The sequence below is a fragment of the Scomber scombrus genome, chromosome 16 (genome assembly GCF_963691925.1).
Source record: "Scomber scombrus chromosome 16, fScoSco1.1, whole genome shotgun sequence".
Taxonomy (NCBI): Eukaryota; Metazoa; Chordata; class Actinopteri; order Scombriformes; family Scombridae; genus Scomber; species Scomber scombrus.
The window spans coordinates 7,985,118-8,004,403 of NC_084985.1; the positions used below are offsets into that span (position 1 = coordinate 7,985,118).

The 19,286-nt window shown below is 38.7% G+C and overlaps 2 protein-coding genes across 2 annotated transcripts; one reads left to right on the forward strand and one right to left on the reverse strand.

The window, feature by feature from the left end:
* The first annotated feature begins 1,232 nt into the window (after positions 1–1,232).
* On the forward strand, positions 1,233–4,238 carry utp23 (UTP23 small subunit processome component). The gene is made up of 3 exons (XM_062436130.1): positions 1,233–1,625; positions 2,490–2,661; positions 3,369–4,238. Exons 1-3 carry the CDS (start codon positions 1,438–1,440, stop codon positions 3,768–3,770), a joined length of 762 nt encoding a protein of 253 aa, XP_062292114.1. The 5' UTR covers positions 1,233–1,437; the 3' UTR covers positions 3,771–4,238.
* Positions 4,239–5,388: 1,150 nt separating this feature from the next.
* rad21b (RAD21 cohesin complex component b) lies at positions 5,389–11,507 on the reverse strand. Its single transcript, XM_062436176.1, has 13 exons — positions 11,364–11,507; positions 11,049–11,178; positions 10,450–10,549; positions 9,827–9,933; positions 9,445–9,654; positions 8,787–8,909; positions 8,532–8,660; positions 8,222–8,445; positions 7,950–8,106; positions 7,503–7,678; positions 7,228–7,350; positions 7,034–7,117; positions 5,389–5,580 (listed from the first exon to the last, which is right to left on the reverse strand). Exons 1-13 carry the CDS (start codon positions 11,505–11,507, stop codon positions 5,389–5,391), a joined length of 1,899 nt encoding a protein of 632 aa, XP_062292160.1.
* Positions 11,508–19,286: the final 7,779 nt, after the last annotated feature.

Sequence of the window (19,286 nt, forward strand, 5' to 3'; positions counted from 1 at the left end):
GCCGTCGGTCTACCTGAATGGAGACTTCCGTTTCCGGGGAAAACACCACACACCGGAGGGGCGGGGTCAATGTTAACCCCGCCCCTGTGAAATTAATATTAATGATAATAATAAATAATTATAATTATTATTAAGTACTACTATCATTATTATTATCATTATCATTATTATTATTATTATTAGTAGTAGTAGTAGTAGTAGTAGTAGTAGTAGTAGTAGTAGTAGTATCATTTAAAACATGTTTATGATCAATGTATGGAAGACAAAAATGACAAAAATGAAAAACAAAATGTTACGATTGACAAATATAAAAGTACTTATGGGATTAGTTTTGTCTCCAGTTTTGTCTTTAAATTGTTCTTTGTTTTGTTCCTTTTTAAAATTACTATTATTATTATTATTGCTGTTATTTTTCCCTCTTTTTTAATTTTGTCATTTGTTGTGTTTTATTATCAGCTTGTCAATCAAATAACTGTTAAGCACTTTGAACTACACTAGTCTGTAAGAAAGGTGCTATATAAATACAATTTGATTGATTGATTGATTGATTTATTGATTGATTGATAGTAGTAGTAGTAGTAGTAATATAGTTTAAAACCTGTTTATGATCAATGTGTGGAAAACAAAAATGACAAAAATCAAAAACAAAATGTTACGATTGACAAATATAAAAGTACTTATGGTAGTAGTAGTAGTTGTAGTAGTAGTAGTACTAATAATATAGCTTAAAACCTGTTTATGATCAATATATGGAAGACAAAAATTACAAAAATGAATAACAAAATGTTACGATTGACAAAAATAAAAATACTTATGGTATAGTAAGTCATAATACTGATAGCAAGTTGATATAAGTGAGGACTGAAAGTTAAATTAATTTTTTCAAGAAGCGTTTAGACTTAATTTACATAACGTCAAATAAATCTTTTCTTTTTTCATTATCACATAAATAATTTTGATCATTTATATAGCGTAAGACAGAAATAATCTGCCTTGAATTAAAAAATGTCGGATTTTAAAATGTATAATTTTCAACAAAAAATAAATTCAATAAGCTACTAAAAAACATCTATTCCATGTTAAACTCATATTTAAGGTGACGACAGAGAACATTTTATTTAAAGATAATAATTAGTTGGTATAAATTGTCTACTGAGCATTATAGGTTACCCCGGAACCTTCGTTGTGTGAGTTGTTTCCGCACGGAGTCCTGAGAGGTGGCACCACAAGCATGTTGTGTACATTAGAAGCGTCCATGCTTTAGTAACGTTATCAGATGATTTGAGCTCATTTTTGGGAATTAATCATGAAACTGATCGATTAAACTGACCGGAATAATCTTCATTAACTCACCGACGGACGGATATAAAAACTATCTGATTTCACCTCCCTCTACTTCTACTATTATTACTACTAACTTCCTACCAGCAGTCCACCATGAAGATCAAGCGACAGAAACATGCCAAGAAGAACATCAGCTTCTACAAATTCAACTTTAACTTCAGACAGCCTTTTCAGATCCTCATCGATGGGACTTTCTGTCAGGCTGCTCTGAAGAACAAGATCCAGATCAAAGAGCAGCTTCCCAAATACCTGATGGGGGAGATCCAGCTGTGTACCACCAGGTGAGTAACTTAGGTTTAAATGAATTGTCCTGTCTTTTATATACGGTCGATCAGGGTAATGTAGGACACTTTTTGCAATTCTGACTTGTTCACCATATTTAAATATGAATCCAACACATTATATCAACACCTAATATCATTATGAAATCCCTGAGATGTTTCCTTGTTTAATCAGAAGACAATTGTTAGATATTGTACAGAAAAGGAAAATGGCATATATATTAATAATATGTAATAAATAATAATAAAATATGTTCACAGAATATGTACAAAAATGCCAGTTAAAGAGCACTGCAGTATCCAAATGTAATATCAGTGTGTAGTCAGGGTTACATTTCAGATGTCTATGAGTTGTTAACAGCTCTGCCAAATAGTGATTTTTTAAATCTTAAGTTCTCACATGGTTTCCTTTCAATAAATGCTCAAATGATCCAATATTTCACCAAAAATCTAAGATTAGAGAAAAAAAAGGTAAGGTAATTGCTCGGTTTCAGCTACATCCACGCTTAAGTCTCTAAATATCCAATAGAAAAAACAAAAAACTTATTGCTAAAAATACCCAGAAGTTGTACTAATGAAAGAAATAAATGTATATATATGTAATACATAATTAAAAACTCAGTGTGCATCAAGTGCAATGCAGTATCTAAAAAACATCGAAACAAATTATCATTAAAAAAAATAGGGGTGTGACAATACACTCAGCTCCAGAGACGAGATGAGATTTTAACACTATTTTGATGATCAAGTTTATAACACTTTGTAACACATGTACTTTTACTGTAATACTTTAATTACATTTTGCCTCTAATATTTAATAAATGATCTGATTACTTCTTCCACCGCTGCTGTGTTTTTCCTCAGCTGCGCTCTGAAAGAACTGGAGTCTCTGAAGGAGCTTTACGGGGCCAAACTCATCCTGCAGAGGTTCCAGGTGAGGAGATGTCCACATTTTAAGGATCCGGTTCCTGCCTCAAAGTGTCTGCTGTCCATGTTGGAGGAGACAAACCCACACCACTACTTTGTCGCCACACAGGTAAATAAAAACACACAAACACACACAGGTGGAGTCTTTTAGATTTGATATGCAAAAGGAAGCAGACTACATACCAGCACTGTTAATATCATTTATTTATTACATATTGCGCTTCATGAAGGTTATAATATTACATGTTTTTGTTTAAACAATGCTAGAGTTGTTATGTCATTCTGGAGGCTGTAGTTTATGTGTTGTGTATGGAGAATTGTTCAAAGTGGGTTTCTAAAACAATCTGAACACAAACTGAACATAATAACTTTAATTAGAGGAGGAGTTATTGCAGCTCTGTTCAATTAGTCTGAATTAGCTGTGCGTAAGAAGCTTAAATTACTTCCCCTCAAAGTAATGTTTAATTAAGCATTCATTTACAGTCTCATATGTATCAGAGAGCTTCTCAGATAATAGGTTTTTGAATATTAAATTTAAGGTATTTGGTGGAGCACTGTCTATTCTGGCAGATTAACTGTATACAACAAACTTGTGATGAGGGGTAATCTGATACTGGTTCATTTTAATATGGTTAACTTTTAATTTAGAGGAGATAAATCCTTCCACAAAAGTTTGATTGTGGGCGTCATCAAACTGGCAAAGTGGAAACCGGTTAATTATCTGTAAAAAAAATTGCCATATGAGCATTTTCAAGCCTAAGTTTAAAGATTTCTGAAGACCACCTCCTGAGTAGTTTTTGTGTTTGTGTTCTCCAGGACCACACAGTGACCACCGGCCTGAAGAAGATCCCCGGGGTACCTCTGCTCTACATCATCCTCAACACCATCGTGCTGGACAAGCCGAGCCAGTCGTCCCTAGACCATGTCCAGGCCGTCCAGCTGGGAGAGCTGGTGAGCCCAGCCCAGCATCAGAGCATCCGCAGCCTGAAAGAAGAGCAGGGCATCGGCCAGAAGGACGGAGAGAGACGGGGGAGGAAGAGGAAGAGGAAACAGAGCAACCCGAACCCTCTGAGCTGCCTGAAGAAGAAGAAGAAAGCGGGGCCGACCCCGCCGCAGAAAAAAACTGAGCAGGGGGAGAAGAAGAAAAGGAGCCGGCACAAGAAACGCAAGACGGAGGGAGGGGATAACACACCCGCACCTTCGCTCTCTAATCCATAATGTGGCAGAAAAGCCCAGAGACTTCTCTTCATTATGTGTTTAATATTCGAAGATGTTCGTGGTTAATATAAAACATTCTGCTCTGTTATTCTGTTGTGACTTCATAGAATAAATCAGCGTTTTATTACACAAAACACCAGTTTAAAATACCTCTCAAATGCTTTTATTTTGAAAAATTCTCGCAACAGTTTCAGAGACTCACGACTATAACAGGCATAAGATCCAAACAGCTCAAATACATACATTTTTATCTGCAAGGTTTATCTATGCTTTTTTTTAATACAAAATAAGGGGAAAAAGCAGTATTACAGGCACAGAGTTTAAAATATAAGATGCACTAAGATGTTATAATATGCATTTTATGGAAGCAGATATAAAAAAACAACGATGCATTCAGCCGTCTTTGCAGAAAGCACGAAGTAAGAAGTGTGACTTGTTTAAAATGCTGTGATTTCAGCCTGCAGGGTTTTTTTTTTGTGTGTGATGAGTTTAGAGTCTAAATGTTCATTCAGACTTCACTTGATCATATTTTCAAGTCATTCTTTACATTAAAAACTCTTTTTTTTGTATTTAAATAAATAAATAAAAACTACCTATGTATGCTTATCATTCTCTGTAAACTGTATTTTTACTACAATCAGTGAATACAGAACAGAGGCTGTGTTAACTGTGTTTTATTCTACTTGATTGACGCCATCAGAGTGAAACTAAGAGAGCACGACAGCTAAAATAGTCTTAATTATCAAGACGATACATTACCGCATTGTTCCTACATGATTATCCATCTATAAGAAAAAAGGGATACAGGATAATCAATCTGTCTCACATACTCTGAGCTAGTTTAAGAAGGATTTCTAGTAGCAAGACGGCGATATAAAAATGGTTTGTTCTTCGACTAGAGCATGCAAAGTACGGCAGACCACTGATGTTTTCATCTAAAAGTTGATCGAACTGTAAATGAAGCTCTTTTTTTAGTTTTTTTTCTCCATTGATTTCTGAATTCTTGCACAAAAAGGGATAAACAGGCAGAGACGGGTTATAGTAGTGCATGCTCAAATTTTTCATCAGCGTACATGAGAACTTTCTTTCCGCAGTGGTGGGAATGAGGCGAGTCTCCGAGTAACATGGCTGATTGAGTTATCGCTGTAAACATGTCTTAAGAATAATTGACTCCTTGTTATAATAACTTTGGTGTCACGCCGGTGCAACACGACATAGTGCTTTAGTCAAAATTGGTGACATCTGCTTGAAAAATCCAACAATTAGCAACTCCAATAAACTACAACCTTCTTTTTTCTTTTATATGGGTGTTAATGAATAATAAAATCAATAAATAGTTAAATATATTACTAACATGAGTCCTTTGTTTGGAGTTTGCCATGCCAGATATTTCAAGGAAGGAAATCTCTTAGTAACAAACCGTGTTATTCAGAGCTAATTCCTCCCACCACTGCTCCACATTTCAATATTAATACTTAAATTGCACATGAAAGAATCTCAACAGCACACAAGAATAAAACTCGTAGTACAAAAAAACAAAATTAACAAACTTAAATAAATAAATCTTGTTAAATAAAAAAAAGTAAGTTAACTTTTCAGACTGTAAAGTTGTGTTTTCTTAGATGATGTGGAAGCGAGGTCCCGGCGTCGCTACGATGTCGCTGTAAGGCTCCTCCTGCACCAGCTCCACCGCCTGCTGCTTCTTCAGCACCAGGAAGCTGTAGAACTTGGCTGCCGCCTGCTTCTTGTTATTGTTCCTGCAAAGGTCCAGCAGGCTGACGGACTGTGCACCTGTTTTGGCCATCACCCTCTGTGGCAAGGAGAGAGAGAGAGAGAGAGAGAGAGATTCACCTGTGTACTACTCATAAATATTAATGACTGTGTTCATTTCATGTGTTGTTCCTCACCTGCTGCTCTCACTTTGAGCAGCGTACTCTAAATTGAAAGTAATTTAATATACAGTATCTCTGCTTCCAGTGCTCTTTAATAAGGTACTTTAATAGTTGTTCATATGGCTTAAAAGTGCTATAAGTAAGAATTGGCCATCTGTTGAATTCATACTCCAAACTTCAATCTAACTGGAAGCAGAATATCACCAGAAAGTTGGTGTAGTACTTTGACTAAGTGTGATAGCAACATAAATTCAGTGTTAACGCTGAAGTAGCGTTGGCTTGAATAAATCTAACCAAAGAGAAGTAGTAGTGCTGCCATTCTTAGTCCTCTCATGTTAGGCTGAGGGCAAACTGGAAACATTGTTTCTTGTATGTTTACATTTATCTATCCGGCTGTTGTGCTACAACCACAATTGACTAATATATATCTTATAAAAGACTGAACTGTTTTTTTTTTATGTAATTATTTCTCTCAATATTTTTTTTGTCTCTTTTAAGTTTGAAGTTAAGTTTAATTTTGTTCATGTTCTAAGTTTCATTTCAAATACCAAAACAATATATTGTATATGGGTCAATGACGTATAAGGATTTTCAACAACTCAATTTTAAATAATAAAAACAAGCATATCTAATGCAGTAGTTCAAACATTCAGAATGTTGTGTACCTGACAATTCATTTTACAATTTGAAAGTGATTTTAGTGGGGGTTTTTCAAGATTAATTGGCACTGGCCTGAAAAAAAAGTCATTTGGTGCGACCATGATTCATCTCGAAATGTCTTATATAAATAAAAGACCATCATTTACAAAGATTTAAAAAAAAATGCAAATACTTTGTTTCCAAACACTTTATATTACTGAAAACTTGTAAAAAAAGATGTGAAGCGTGTTAAGTAAATTAATTTATTTCAAGATGAATCGTGGTCGCACCACATGACTCTTTTTAAAGGCCAGTGCCAATTAATCTTGAAAAACCCACTAAAATCACTTAATTTCAAATGTATAATATGGAGCTTCAGGTACACAACATTCTGAATGCTTGAACTACTGCATTAGATATGCTTGTTTTTATTATTCTACAATTGAGTTGTTCTAAATCCTTATACGTCATTGACCCATATATCTTAAAACAAACAGCTATACATTTTCCTGAATAAAATGGAAAATAATGGAAAAATCGGATTAAAATCAGTGAAAACCTGACTGTACATCATGACAAAGGCACAATTCACTCAATACCATGAAGGTACAGAATCTAAGGTTGTGCAGCTTGTTTATTGGTATAAAATGCTTCAGGATGTGAGCGTACTTTTGTAGCAACAAGATGTCATGTTGTTCTTCTGCTTCGTCTAATATGAACATATACACTCACCTGGAGGCCATGAAGCATCTGCTGGGTTCTTTTGTTCCACCTCCTTTCCTCCTGGTCCTGGTCTCCTCCCTGCCCCTCCTCCTCCTGACAAAAAACACACAGTCACAAACACTCATGAAGAAAACTTATGGAAGAACAAATTCTCCATCAGTAACACTAATAAAACCACATGTTATTCTGGACCTCCATCTCACCTCCTCATCAGAGTCATCATCGCCCTTCTTCTTGTCCTTCTCTCCCAGCAGGTCCAACTCAATGAGCTGGCTGATGTTAGTGGTCTCCTCCGGAGGCAGCTCCACATTGGACGGCTCGAGCTGCTGGGACACAGCAGAGGATCTGGACCCCTGCTGCTGCTGCTGCTGCTGCTGTTGGTCCAGGGCTCCCATCTAGAAGAAAGAGCGGAAGAGGAAACAGAGATAGATGATGGCTGGAGGAGTTTTTGGGAGGGGCCAGAGAGATTCAGAACAACAAAAACCTGCAGGGGTCCAGTTGTACTCACGGGCAGGGCTGGCTCTGTGTCCTGGGCCTTGCGTTTCAGGCCACGTTGTGAAGATGGAGGGGGCATGATGGACTCGTCGAGTGTCGTCCTGCTGCCCTCCACAGCTGAAGTTTGCAGAACGCTGGCCTCCTCCATGATGGTCTGGTCTGTATTGGAAACAAACACACAATACTTGTTTTTTTGTGCATGGGAACACTAAAACACCTCAGTTTAAACTACATGTGTGCGGTTTCCATATTCTTTAGCAGTTTTCCCACATTTAAAAATACTTACTTGCAAAATAAAAGTAATTTAATTGAAAAACAAAACAAAAACAAAACCCAAATTCACTAAAAAAATCCACAAAATATCCAAACCACATCATGCCTTTCTCACAGTCCAGCATAAATATACCAAAAAAAACCAAACACATCTTACCCATGATGTCTCTTTGTTGGGGGCCTGCTGTTTCTTCTCTGGGTACCTCAGGGTTCTCCAGATCTTTGAGGAACTCATCCAGACTGTCGGCCTCTCCACCTTTCCTCCTCTTCCTCAGCTCGTCTGGGACCAGCGGCGTCAGACACCTTGTGAACATCTGGAGAAATAAAAGGAGAGAAAGAAAAGTGAGATGACAAACAGAAAGGTAAAGTATTTTGATAAGTTAAAGGTGTTTTCACGTTATTTCTGTGTACTCTCTATGGTTACGTTACCTTTAGCAGCCTGGCGTTCCACAGAGGCTGAGCAGGGAGGGAGAACAGCTTCTCGACTCCTCCGGTCTCCTTCCACATCATCAGCTTCTTGGTGGGAGGAGCCAGGTCCAGGGTGGTGACGATGTCCGAGTAGTCAGACAGCTGTGCGCGGATAGTTTTGCTGTCCAGCTCCTTCACGCTGTCCACAATCAGCTTCCTCTTACGCTTTGCCTTTGTCTCCTTAACTGCACGGACCAAATTTTAAAAAATAATGTAATGTCACACTTACAAAATCTCAAGAGAACTAAAACCTGAAAACACAAACCATTACCTGTGATGTCAATGGGCTCCAGGGCGAAGGTTTCTTCCTCGTTGTGAACCAGGGTGGTCTGTTCTGTCTGGTCAGCCATGGCAGGTAGAGGCTCTGTTGGGCCTGATTCTGGACTATCTGGAGCGCCGGCTGATAACACACAATCACACTATGCTGGATATACATAACATATGTAGGTAATTTTAACTGTATATTTCCCAAGCTGTTGCAATACAATATAAAACAATATGGTGTGTGTTTACAGTCTAAACTAACCTGAAAGAGCATCGAAGTCGTCGTCATCGTCCCCGTGGTCCTGAGGCATCATCACACTCTCTGCGATGGCAGGAGGGTCATCAAAGATGCCGCCGCCGTCCTCGTTACTCAACAGCTTGTCCACTACACACACATACATGGTCACTCTATTTAGGGCTGGGCAATATCGACAAAATCAAGTACCTCGATATATATATTCCGAAAATAGAATAGGGATGAGTATTGGTGCTTTCAGGAAATATTTACACAATTAGATTTTGATAAATTATCATCACTAATTTGGATATAGTGACTAAATAGGGTAAAGGCAAATAATAGAACAGCTAGAACAGTCTTAGTTCAGAAAATTAAATCCCTTTATTGTAATGCAGCCTTTAAAACCAGGAAAAGACAACATTTATGCCATATCACGATATCCAAAATCAAAAATCTAACACGATATCTTGTCTCATATCGTTATATCGATATATTAGATTCATTGTCCAGCCCTAATTCTTCAGTTTGAGCCACAGTCGGAGGATATACATATTCACTTAACGATGTCAGAAACCTAAAGTCTGATGAAGTTCCAGTTCATTGCTAACGCTATACTGCTGCAAAATGTCTTATCCTACAATTATTGCTATAATTATTACACCCATTAGCAGTAGGATCTTACCCAGCATGCCTCCCTCATTGCTCTCCATGGGGTTGTCTCCGAAGTCGTCCTTGTACTGGTCGTCGTACTCCAGATGGTTGGACTTGTCGGCCATCTGGTTAGTTACAGCCTCAGCCTCAAGCAGCAGGTTGGAGGCTGACGCTCCCATGATGTCCACCTCGAACGCGCTCTCCTCCCGCATCATCTCCCGATCGTCCATCCCGAAGTCAGCTGCAACAACAGAAATGTGTGTCTTTATACTGCTCGCGTGCTGAATTGGTGGATTTTGAAGAGGGTGTTAAACCAAGTTAGACTATGTATTTATCATAAGTTGTGTGAAAGGAATCAAAACTGTGCTCTTACAAGGACGTTTTTAAAGAAAAAAAGAAATAAAGATGTCTACCGAAGTCATTGTCTTGCAGCAGGTTGAGGTTCCCCACCTCCTCTCTCATGGTGATCTCCTCCACTCTACTCTGGTTTAAATTGAATTGCTGAGCCACGTCAATGTCACTGTACAAAAAACGCACACAGTCAATTCAATGCATTGCTTTCTTTTTAACAATGCTTCCCTTCAAATGTAATATTTCTGAGGTAGCAAAGAACATAAAAGTTTGCAGTTAACAGAACGGTTATTTTGAACTGCCAGTCAATTCACTTTTAAAGGTTTTTTTAACAATGGCCTTCATTTACAAGAATGTAGAAATAGGTTCAATGAGCAGGTGGAAAGCAAGGCCCGAGAGCCATCACAAGAATTCTTCCATTAAAAAAATAATCACTCCTGGTTTTATGAATAATGAACATAACTGGAAGATATATATTAGAAAGAAAACTGAAATAGGTATTTTTGGAGAAGAATACAATGCTTTATGATAACTTTCTACTGCCGGCTGTCTAATAAAGGCACGAATAAGGCCAAGATAAATAAAGAAAGTCGTGTTGTGATTGCTATAGTGTGCAAAGTGTTAAAATTCACTATATTTCTATCTAATATTCTCTCAAGAAGAGGTACACTGACAGAGGACTCACTCGAGGTCTGGTAGCGGCTGGTCAAAATCGTGAAACTCTTCAGGTAGCGTGATAGCGTTGTAGGCCGCCTCTCTGTTCTCCTCCGGAAGATCCACCACACCTGAAACACCACAATGTAGGAAAAAGAGTTATTAACAAGTAGCAGGAAGATATCAGGCTGAATACATTTGGAATAATCTCATAATGAATACAGAGTGAAGGTAAAGAAATCATTGTGTTTGTGAAGTATATGTTTCTGTTTCTTTAGGAGCCAACATGTTTATGATTCTGTCCTTTTCACGAATGCATTGTGTAAAAAAACATGAAAAAAACTAGAACTGCTGTTATTTAAAAATAGAAAGACAATACAAAAAAAATACAGAACAATAAACAATAAGTGAGTAAAACAAGCATTAAGAACAATAGGTAATAAAAATGACAGAATAGCAACAGTATATTAAGAGGAATATTGGTGTAATGATAATATACTTGAGTGTGATATTGCACAGATTTCAAAATAGAAAAAATATATTGAAGTGAACTGAAGGAAATATTACACCTGTAACACTGATATTGCACAGTAATGTACAATAATACAATGTTTTTTACGAGTCCCCAACCTGGTCTAAACGCCATCTTGATTTTAATGAAGGCCTCGTTGCAGTCTGCCAGCAGATACTTGGCCTTCCTGTGGTAGATCCTCACCACCCCCAGCAGCAGATGCCCTGATGTCCTCAAAGCCATCTTCACCTATGAAATCATACCAATAAAGACACATCCAGGAATAATCAGCGATGATACTGTAGCATAAACCTGAAAAATACAAGCTTGAAATTAAAGGATGGGACTCTGCACTCTGATGTAGGACGGTTGAAAGCATGAGCGTGATAATCTCAAATTTAGTGGAAGTAAAAGACCCCCCCTGGAGAAAGTACCTTGGGTGAGATGATGCTCTCCACGCTGCTCTCCAGATTGCACTCAAACACATGTGCCTTGGTCAACTTCTTGTCCCAGTGGGCCGCCAGCCAGATTTTGGCCAGCGGCCCACGTTTGCTGAGGACAAAGTGGGCGTAAAACATCGTCTCAGCGCCTTCTCAACACAGGGGAAAGGGAGGGGGGAAGGGGGAAGGCGTCTGGCCTAGTGAGAGAGAGAGAGAGAGAGAGAGAGAGAGAGAGAGAGAGAGAGAGAGAGAGAGAGAGAGAGGGGAAACAGCACAAACACACATTTTTGATTGAATAGGTAAACTCTGAAGGGTTAAATAAAGCGTGACAGTTGAAAGGACACATTTATTGTGATGTGGTCGGAGCTTTTGTTAGCGGGCTCTTTGAAGATGAAGACATGGTCGTCTAGCAGCTAAATAGATCTGAAGACGGCGGTTCATAGCTGAATTTATTGAGATTTTCCTGAATCGTTTGTCCTTTCAAACACTTGGAAAAACTCACTGTACTCCCTCCAACATACTTTTTCTACTTAGCATTCATTTTTGATTAAGTTAAGGTCCATTAACTTGCTTGTTTCACACCTTCAAACACATCACCTCATTTTCATCAGTAGATAAAGTTGCACAGATGGTTTAGAGCTCGAGGTGTTTAAGGACCTCTCATCCACGCTGGCTTTAAATTGAGATTAACAGTTTATTTATTAAATAACCACAGCAATAACAACGAGTAGTAAATGGACTTTCGGTTGATATTGTTTGGTCAATTGATGTTTCCAGGCTTACTTTCCATGAAGGCACGAGACCTCATACAAAAACCATAACCTCTGTTTTTGTTCTCTTGTCTACAGCTAATTACATGAAGTGGGTAGTGGGTTTATGTTGGGTAGTTGTCTCATTCATACTGTGTGCCACTGTCAAAAGCAGTCAGCTAGAAGTGAGTAAGTCGGCCTTGAGTTGAGATTTTGTCACCTATTTTTTAAAATTACATTCCCTATTTTAGTGTTAAAGCCATTTGTCAGTACAGTACATTTAATTTGACATAAAAATGTATAAAAGTTTATCAGAAGCTAATATGAAGCTTCAGCCGTCCAAATGAGTCAAACCAAGTAGATATCTTTCAACATTACAGTCTTTTTAGTGCCAAAGTCTCTCTTTCTGTTACTATACTTCCACTACAGCTCCACAGGGAAACACAAAGAAGAAACTTTATGCTAAAAAGACTGTAAATGTGTCAGATATCCACTTGATATGAATACATCAGACTACAGCCTCATATAAGCTCCATATAAAACTTGTACAAGTGTTTTACCACACAGCATATCACATATTACACAATATCAATATCTCTTGTTACATTGGACACTCTTCCTCTAATTAATTAAAAAAAATAAAAAATAAAAAATGTAAAGGCAAACCCCCACAAGAAAAAAAAAAGACATTTAACCCTCCTGTCGTCCTCCCGGGTCAAATTGACCCCATCTGTTTTGACTGTTCCTTCTTTCCTTCCTTCCTCCCTCTTTCTTTAATTTTTCCTTCGTTCTTCCCCTCCTTCCCTCTTTCTTTGCTCCCTCCTCATTCCATACTTCTTTCCTCACTTCCTTCCTTCCTTCCTTCCTTCCTCTTTTCCTCCCTCCTTCCTTCCTTCCTTCATTCCTCCTTTCCTTCCTTCCTTCATTCCTCCTTTCCTTCCTCCCTTCCTTCCTCTTTTCCTCCCTCCCTCCCTCCTTACTCCTTTCCTTCCTTCCTTCTTTCCTTCCTTCCTTCCTTCATTGACCTGAGGACAACAGGAGGGTTAAAGAACATAAACCTAAAATCAGCTCATGAAAAAAAAAATATATATTCATTGTTTCCTAGCAATAACAACTTCCTGTCAGGTAAACTCCACACATAACATCTCACTAATCTGACCAAATAACCACAACACACACGCACACACAAACTGAAGAAAATGACTAAATATTGGCCTTGTACTGAAACATTTTAAAGGGGATCTTTTAATACTCAGTATGAACATGAGGAATTATTACACCATGTAAAACCTATTTCAGTGCTAATCTGGACACCTGGGTGTAGTTTTAAGACGGACTTGGAAAAAAATGTGAACTTATCCTTTAACTTGGAAACATAAAGAGGACATGTCGGTCATGTATAGGTTAAATAAAAAAAACTGGAGCCTACATCTGCACCACTGCACTAAACCGCAGATAGAAATCACTGCTAAATATGACAGTGAGAAACATCACACGTAGATAATAATGATAATAGCATTTTTCCAAAAACGCCATTAATGTCAATGAGAGAACACGACTGTTAGATTCACGTAAACGTCGCAGTTAATTCTCCGCAGTGACCGTTGACGATCTCCTCTGGATCCCAACAGGTGAAGATAAAGAAACATTACACGTACTAGGTAATAATAAAAGCTTCTTTTTTTTTTAAAACGCCATTAATGTCAATGGAAGAAGAACACCGTTAGATTCACGTTAACGTCGCAGTTAATTCTCCGCAGTGACCGTTGACGTTCTCCTCTGGATCCCAACAGGTGATGATGAAGATGAAGACGAGCTAACGTTAGCAACTGTCATTAAAACAACGATGATTTATGGGGATAATTCATATATATTTCATGCTGACATTTGACATACATGAACATAATTGGCTCACCGGTTAGCCGTGTTGTGCTTTCCCCCCGTTTTGCCGGTCGTGATGCTGCAGCTGCTGGTGGCTGGGTTTTTTTTTTTTTTTTCACCCCCTCCTCCGACTAATACAAACAAGATGGCGTCGCCCCCCCTCATCTTCCTCCACTGTTGGGTCGGGTTGAAAAAGCTCAGCAGGATGCAGACAGTGGTCCTGATGAGAGGAAGGGGAAGGGATGCTGAGCACCCGTGTAATGCTCTGGTACTGTAGTGCTAATTTAGAAAAATATGGACATGTAAGACAGGAAATTTAATAGGTTACAGATGACAAGTTACCCTATTTAAAATAAGTAATGTAACTATTTCAATTACTTCATCAAAGTAATGTAACTTATTACTTCATGATTACTTGTTGATTACTTTTCTAACAAATGTTTTCATCTGTTAGGGAAAGTGTACCCATTAAGCCCACCAAAATCTAAGTTCAGGTGTTTTTCATGGATACTGACATGATGAATAAGGGTGGCCATTTCTTATAAAGCAAGATTTATCTCTCATTTGAAAATGTTCATTAGTTCATGTAGATTTTGGAATATAAAAGTCAAAAGTCTGGCATGGGCTAAATTGGTATTGTGACACCATTTAAGCCCATGTGTGCTCCAAATAAGGTCAATGTCATGTTTTATGTACTAATTATAAAAATGTATTGATTTCAGGAAATTGAAATGTAAAACAAAGATTATTGGGTTTTACAGAAGCTCAAAAAATAAAATACTTTCCTAAACACAAAGCAGCTGGGTTTTTTTTAAGAGGAAGACACATAGTTCCAACCAGTTCAACGGTTGCTGCCAGAAAGCATAAAGCCAATGTATTTACATCATCAGCTTTCAGAAACCATATGTTGGCAAGATTTTAGATTGAAACCCCAATATATTTAGATTGGAGCACCCCAATCAACATCTGCTTTTTCCCAACTGGAGACACAGCTTCTGCCACCAATTAACTGGTCCTAAATCTAAATCTAAATTTGTCCCCGAAAATAACCTTTGATAAACCACACAGGCACATTGCAGCTGGATCTGGCTGTCACAGACAGATAGAGAGAAAGAGACACAAAGAAGCACAGCAACAACAATCATAATTGTAACTATAATGATAATAATAAATATGAAAATGAATAATAGTTGTATCAGTGGGCGTTAAGCTGGAACAAGGGGACAGCAGATGGTCTGCAGCCAAAGGTCTCCTGTGAGGTGAGAAAGCACAAAAACCAAGTTAGTAACATGCATTAATGGCACATGAATGTGTACAGATGGAGAGGGAAATAGCAGAAAAAGTCAGGCAACTTGTAACATTTTAAGATATATACAGTCTGTTTAGTCTGTTATGGGTCACAGTTTAGGATCCTCAAGCAGAAGAATCATCATCAAGAATATCCTGTGGTTTCTTCACCATGACTTCCTGCCTCCACATCCCTTGTTAAATGTCAAAACACCTTAAAATTATCCTTTCTATGAAGGTTTTCTGTCTCTATGTGCACCATCTTTTACATCTGTTCTACCTTTACTTCTTGCTTTGCTTAATCTTTAGTCATAACCTCCCTTACTATGTGTATTTTGATAGACAATTATGTGTATATTTAATTGTAATTGATGTATCTTCTGTGTTGTACTACTTCACTCAGAAGTGATCTGACAATAGTTTGCTTTGCCTGAGTAACTCTTCCCCTACACATGAGGAACAGTTGAGTTTGAAGCTTCATTAGTTGTCCCATGTGACACTGAACCAGCTCAGCTGACAAAGGACTGATTGCTATGAAAACAGTCCCTTTAGCCTGCAGAGACATTTACTCTCTCTACACTCTTAAACAGCACAGACATGTGAAATAATAATCTGAATGTTTTAGTTACAGTCTGAAGCTGACTCTGTGCCCTCTGCAGTGGTTTTAATGCCAACTATGTGGATTCAATGGTGTCAGAAACCCTGATAACAATGAATCCACTCTAAAAGGCACGGGTTGTCTGTCCTGTGTGTCCTATTTATCTCCGACAGACACTGTTTCTTTTGATGACACTGCACAGGCTTTTGTTCATGGCTTAATCTCAAATTTCATCTGTACTCTCTCTGTCTCTCTAATGTTCATCATCCAGTTAAAATTGAATTAAACGAAATACAAACTGCTAACAATTATATTTGTATGTCAGCTTTATCATCTTTCCATAAGGAATCAATGGTCTCCATTTAATTAAATGCCAGTACAACAACAAGCATGAATATAAATTCAAACAACAACAACAACAACAAAAAACACAACATTTTATATGTTAAAAGAAAAAGGACTGCAAGACATTTTTTGGGACATTTTTGAAAAACCTGAAGTTACCACCAGGAGGCAGCAAAGTTGCCTGACATGTAACAAATATTCAGACAGTAGACATGACCCCATCAGAGGTGAATTTGGATGGAGGTAACATGAAGGTGTAAAAAAGTGAGGTGGAGGCTGATCAGTAAGGAGAATAACCACATGACTGTAGTGTATAAAAACTCAAAAACATAATTTCCAATGCTGTCCAAATCACAGTTAAAAACGTTTTACTTGGTTAGGAAAATATCAAGATTTGGCTAAAATGACTACTTCTTTAACATTAAGTTACGGTTATGTAATGATTGTGACTGTCGGTAGGAAACAGGAAATTAACAGAGTTCTCCTGTGTTTAAGTCCAACATTTTGTTGACCTGTCCGTCCACCTCGACCTGCTCCCTGTGTCGACTTTGTCACTCTGAAATAATTTCACCGGACTTCTTTCTTTGCTCCAAACAGACAAGAGTAATTTCAACGACCTCTGGAGGCCTTTGTAACTGATTCTGTCATTTTTTTCTTTGGAGGATGTTCTTGTAAATGTACTCTACTAACTGTTATTCTGTTTAAAATCTTAAAAGATCATTAAACCTGGTGAAGAGGACAAAGTTGAGGACTTGGACATGACATGACTTGTTGATGTTGACTTGGGATTTTCTAGTCAAGGCTTGAGACTTTCATGTAACTTCTCCTAATGATGATAATAACATAAAGACAATATATTTTAAGCCTTCCTGTCACTTATAAATATGCACATTCGTCCATACTTCCATTGCCTTAACCCTTCTGTTGTCTTCCCATCGACGATGCAACTTTTGTTCTCCCAAGTCAAAACTGAAAAAATAGAGCTCAAAATAGAGCATAAGGTATAAAGTATCATTCAATTATGTGTTAGATCTTTTTAACCAACTTCATTCCAACTTATTAACACAGGTTTTACACATATTTTTGGTAATTCTGGTCAATAAGCCTCATGTAAATGCAATTATACCTAATTTTTGAGTTGTCCTCCCAGGTCAAACTTTACCAGAGGACAACAGGAGGGTTAAGTCAGATACCACTGCTTCATCCCTCTATCCCACCACATCAGTCGGCTCATTCGGTGGGTACTCGGCTGCTTGTTTGTCTCTGTCGTTGTCACGTGGCGCCCCTGCTTCCTTGACCTTCAGGACTGACGACTCTAATCCCTCTGTCGTCTTCTCACGCTCCACAGACTTCTGCACAAATGGAGTCATAGCTCACATCTTATGAGCTCTGACAAATGCCCTACTCCTTCTCTCTGTCTGACACACTCATCCATCCGTCTTTACAGATTACTATATGACAGAATTGCAAATCAAGGCCGTTTATTTAATGTTCAATGTGTGGAGGGGAACTTGGCTGAGAGTTTTTTAATAGGGTGTTGGACATCACAAGCCTCACCTACCCTCACACACATATACAATGCTTCTCTGTCAGTGTTCAGGCATTGTTTCATATGATATAGCACTGAAAAAGAAGAAAATACTTCCTCAAAGTAAAGAATTACCTTGGGAAATGCACTGTACCCGGAAAGCATTGACTGAGTGTGATGTCCTCTCCGAATGCAACCTCTCACTTCTCACAGCCAGGCCCATAAATCGGGCAGAAGAATACACTAAGATCCCTGTCTCATCTCTATACAGCAGTCAGGGTAAAAAAAAGAAGCAAAAAACAAAAAAAAAACTCTTCAGAGCCGCCAAAAACCATCCCACAAACCCCACAGGGGAATGGACTCAACTTGTGCACAAAGGGCCTGGTTATATTTCACCGTAGGATGGCTTTTGTGCCTCTGAATCGACTAACACTGAGGCTGTGTCTCCTTCCTCGTCCAACCTGTCTGTCTCCTAAGCTGACAAGCAGGTCTTATTTAGGGAGAAGCCCTGAAAAAGTCCCACTGGGGAGTTTGATGGATTTTGTGCGCGCTCGCTTCGCTGTACATGCGGGCAAACTCACACACACACTCACAGGTTTACACATGGGCACTTTGTCCAAATGAGAGCTCACTCACAACACATTTCTCACACTAGAATTGTATGGGGGCGGGATTGAATGTGAAAAAGAAAGAGAGAAAGAGGGAGAAAAAAGGGGGAGGTGTGGTGGCGGTGGTTGGGGGGGTCTTTTCAGTTCTTTTTTTGGAGGCAACAATAGTCTTTGTCCAAGATCTTCCACCATTCTTATTAGGGTTACCGAAGGGAGGAGGAGGACAGGGGGGCATGCAGGCAGAGGGGTGTTTCTCCATAGTAACAATGACAAAACAAGCCAGTTCCTCACCAGGCAGGCAAAGGGTTGATTGCAGCTGCTGAACAGAGGCACACAAACTTGTGCAGCGGGCTCCTGTTCACATAGGGAAAGAAGGAAGAGCGAGGATCTGAAGGAGAAACAACAGATCTAGTGGAGTGAAGAGAAAAGAAGAAGAAGAAGAGACTGGCAAAAGTTTGATGAGAGAGTTTAAAGCAGGCTGTCACAGAAAGTGCTGGGAGGCAACACGTGAGGGGCGCCCACTCGTACCGGCCCGCACATTCACACCCTCAGAGCTGCACCTCCCAGCATGGACCGAGACAGCCACAGCGAGGATACTTTGTCCACCATGGTGCTGGAGAACATCAAGAACAAACTGATTCATGCCTTCAGGGCGACAGGAGAAGCCAGAGAAGATCCTCAAGAGTCTGGCCCCACTGTCAGACCGGTCAGCATCAGCAGGAATTACCAAGCCAATGAGGAACTGCGGAGGGCACAGATAGATGGAGCGATAACCTGGCTGAGGTCTGAACTGGTAAGCTCAGAGACATATTTGATATTTTATTGTACATTATCTGTGATTTTACTCTGTAGTTTGAGACAGTTGTTCCAGAAACAATCAGGAAATATCTGTAGTTGATGCCACTGCATGAATGTACAGAA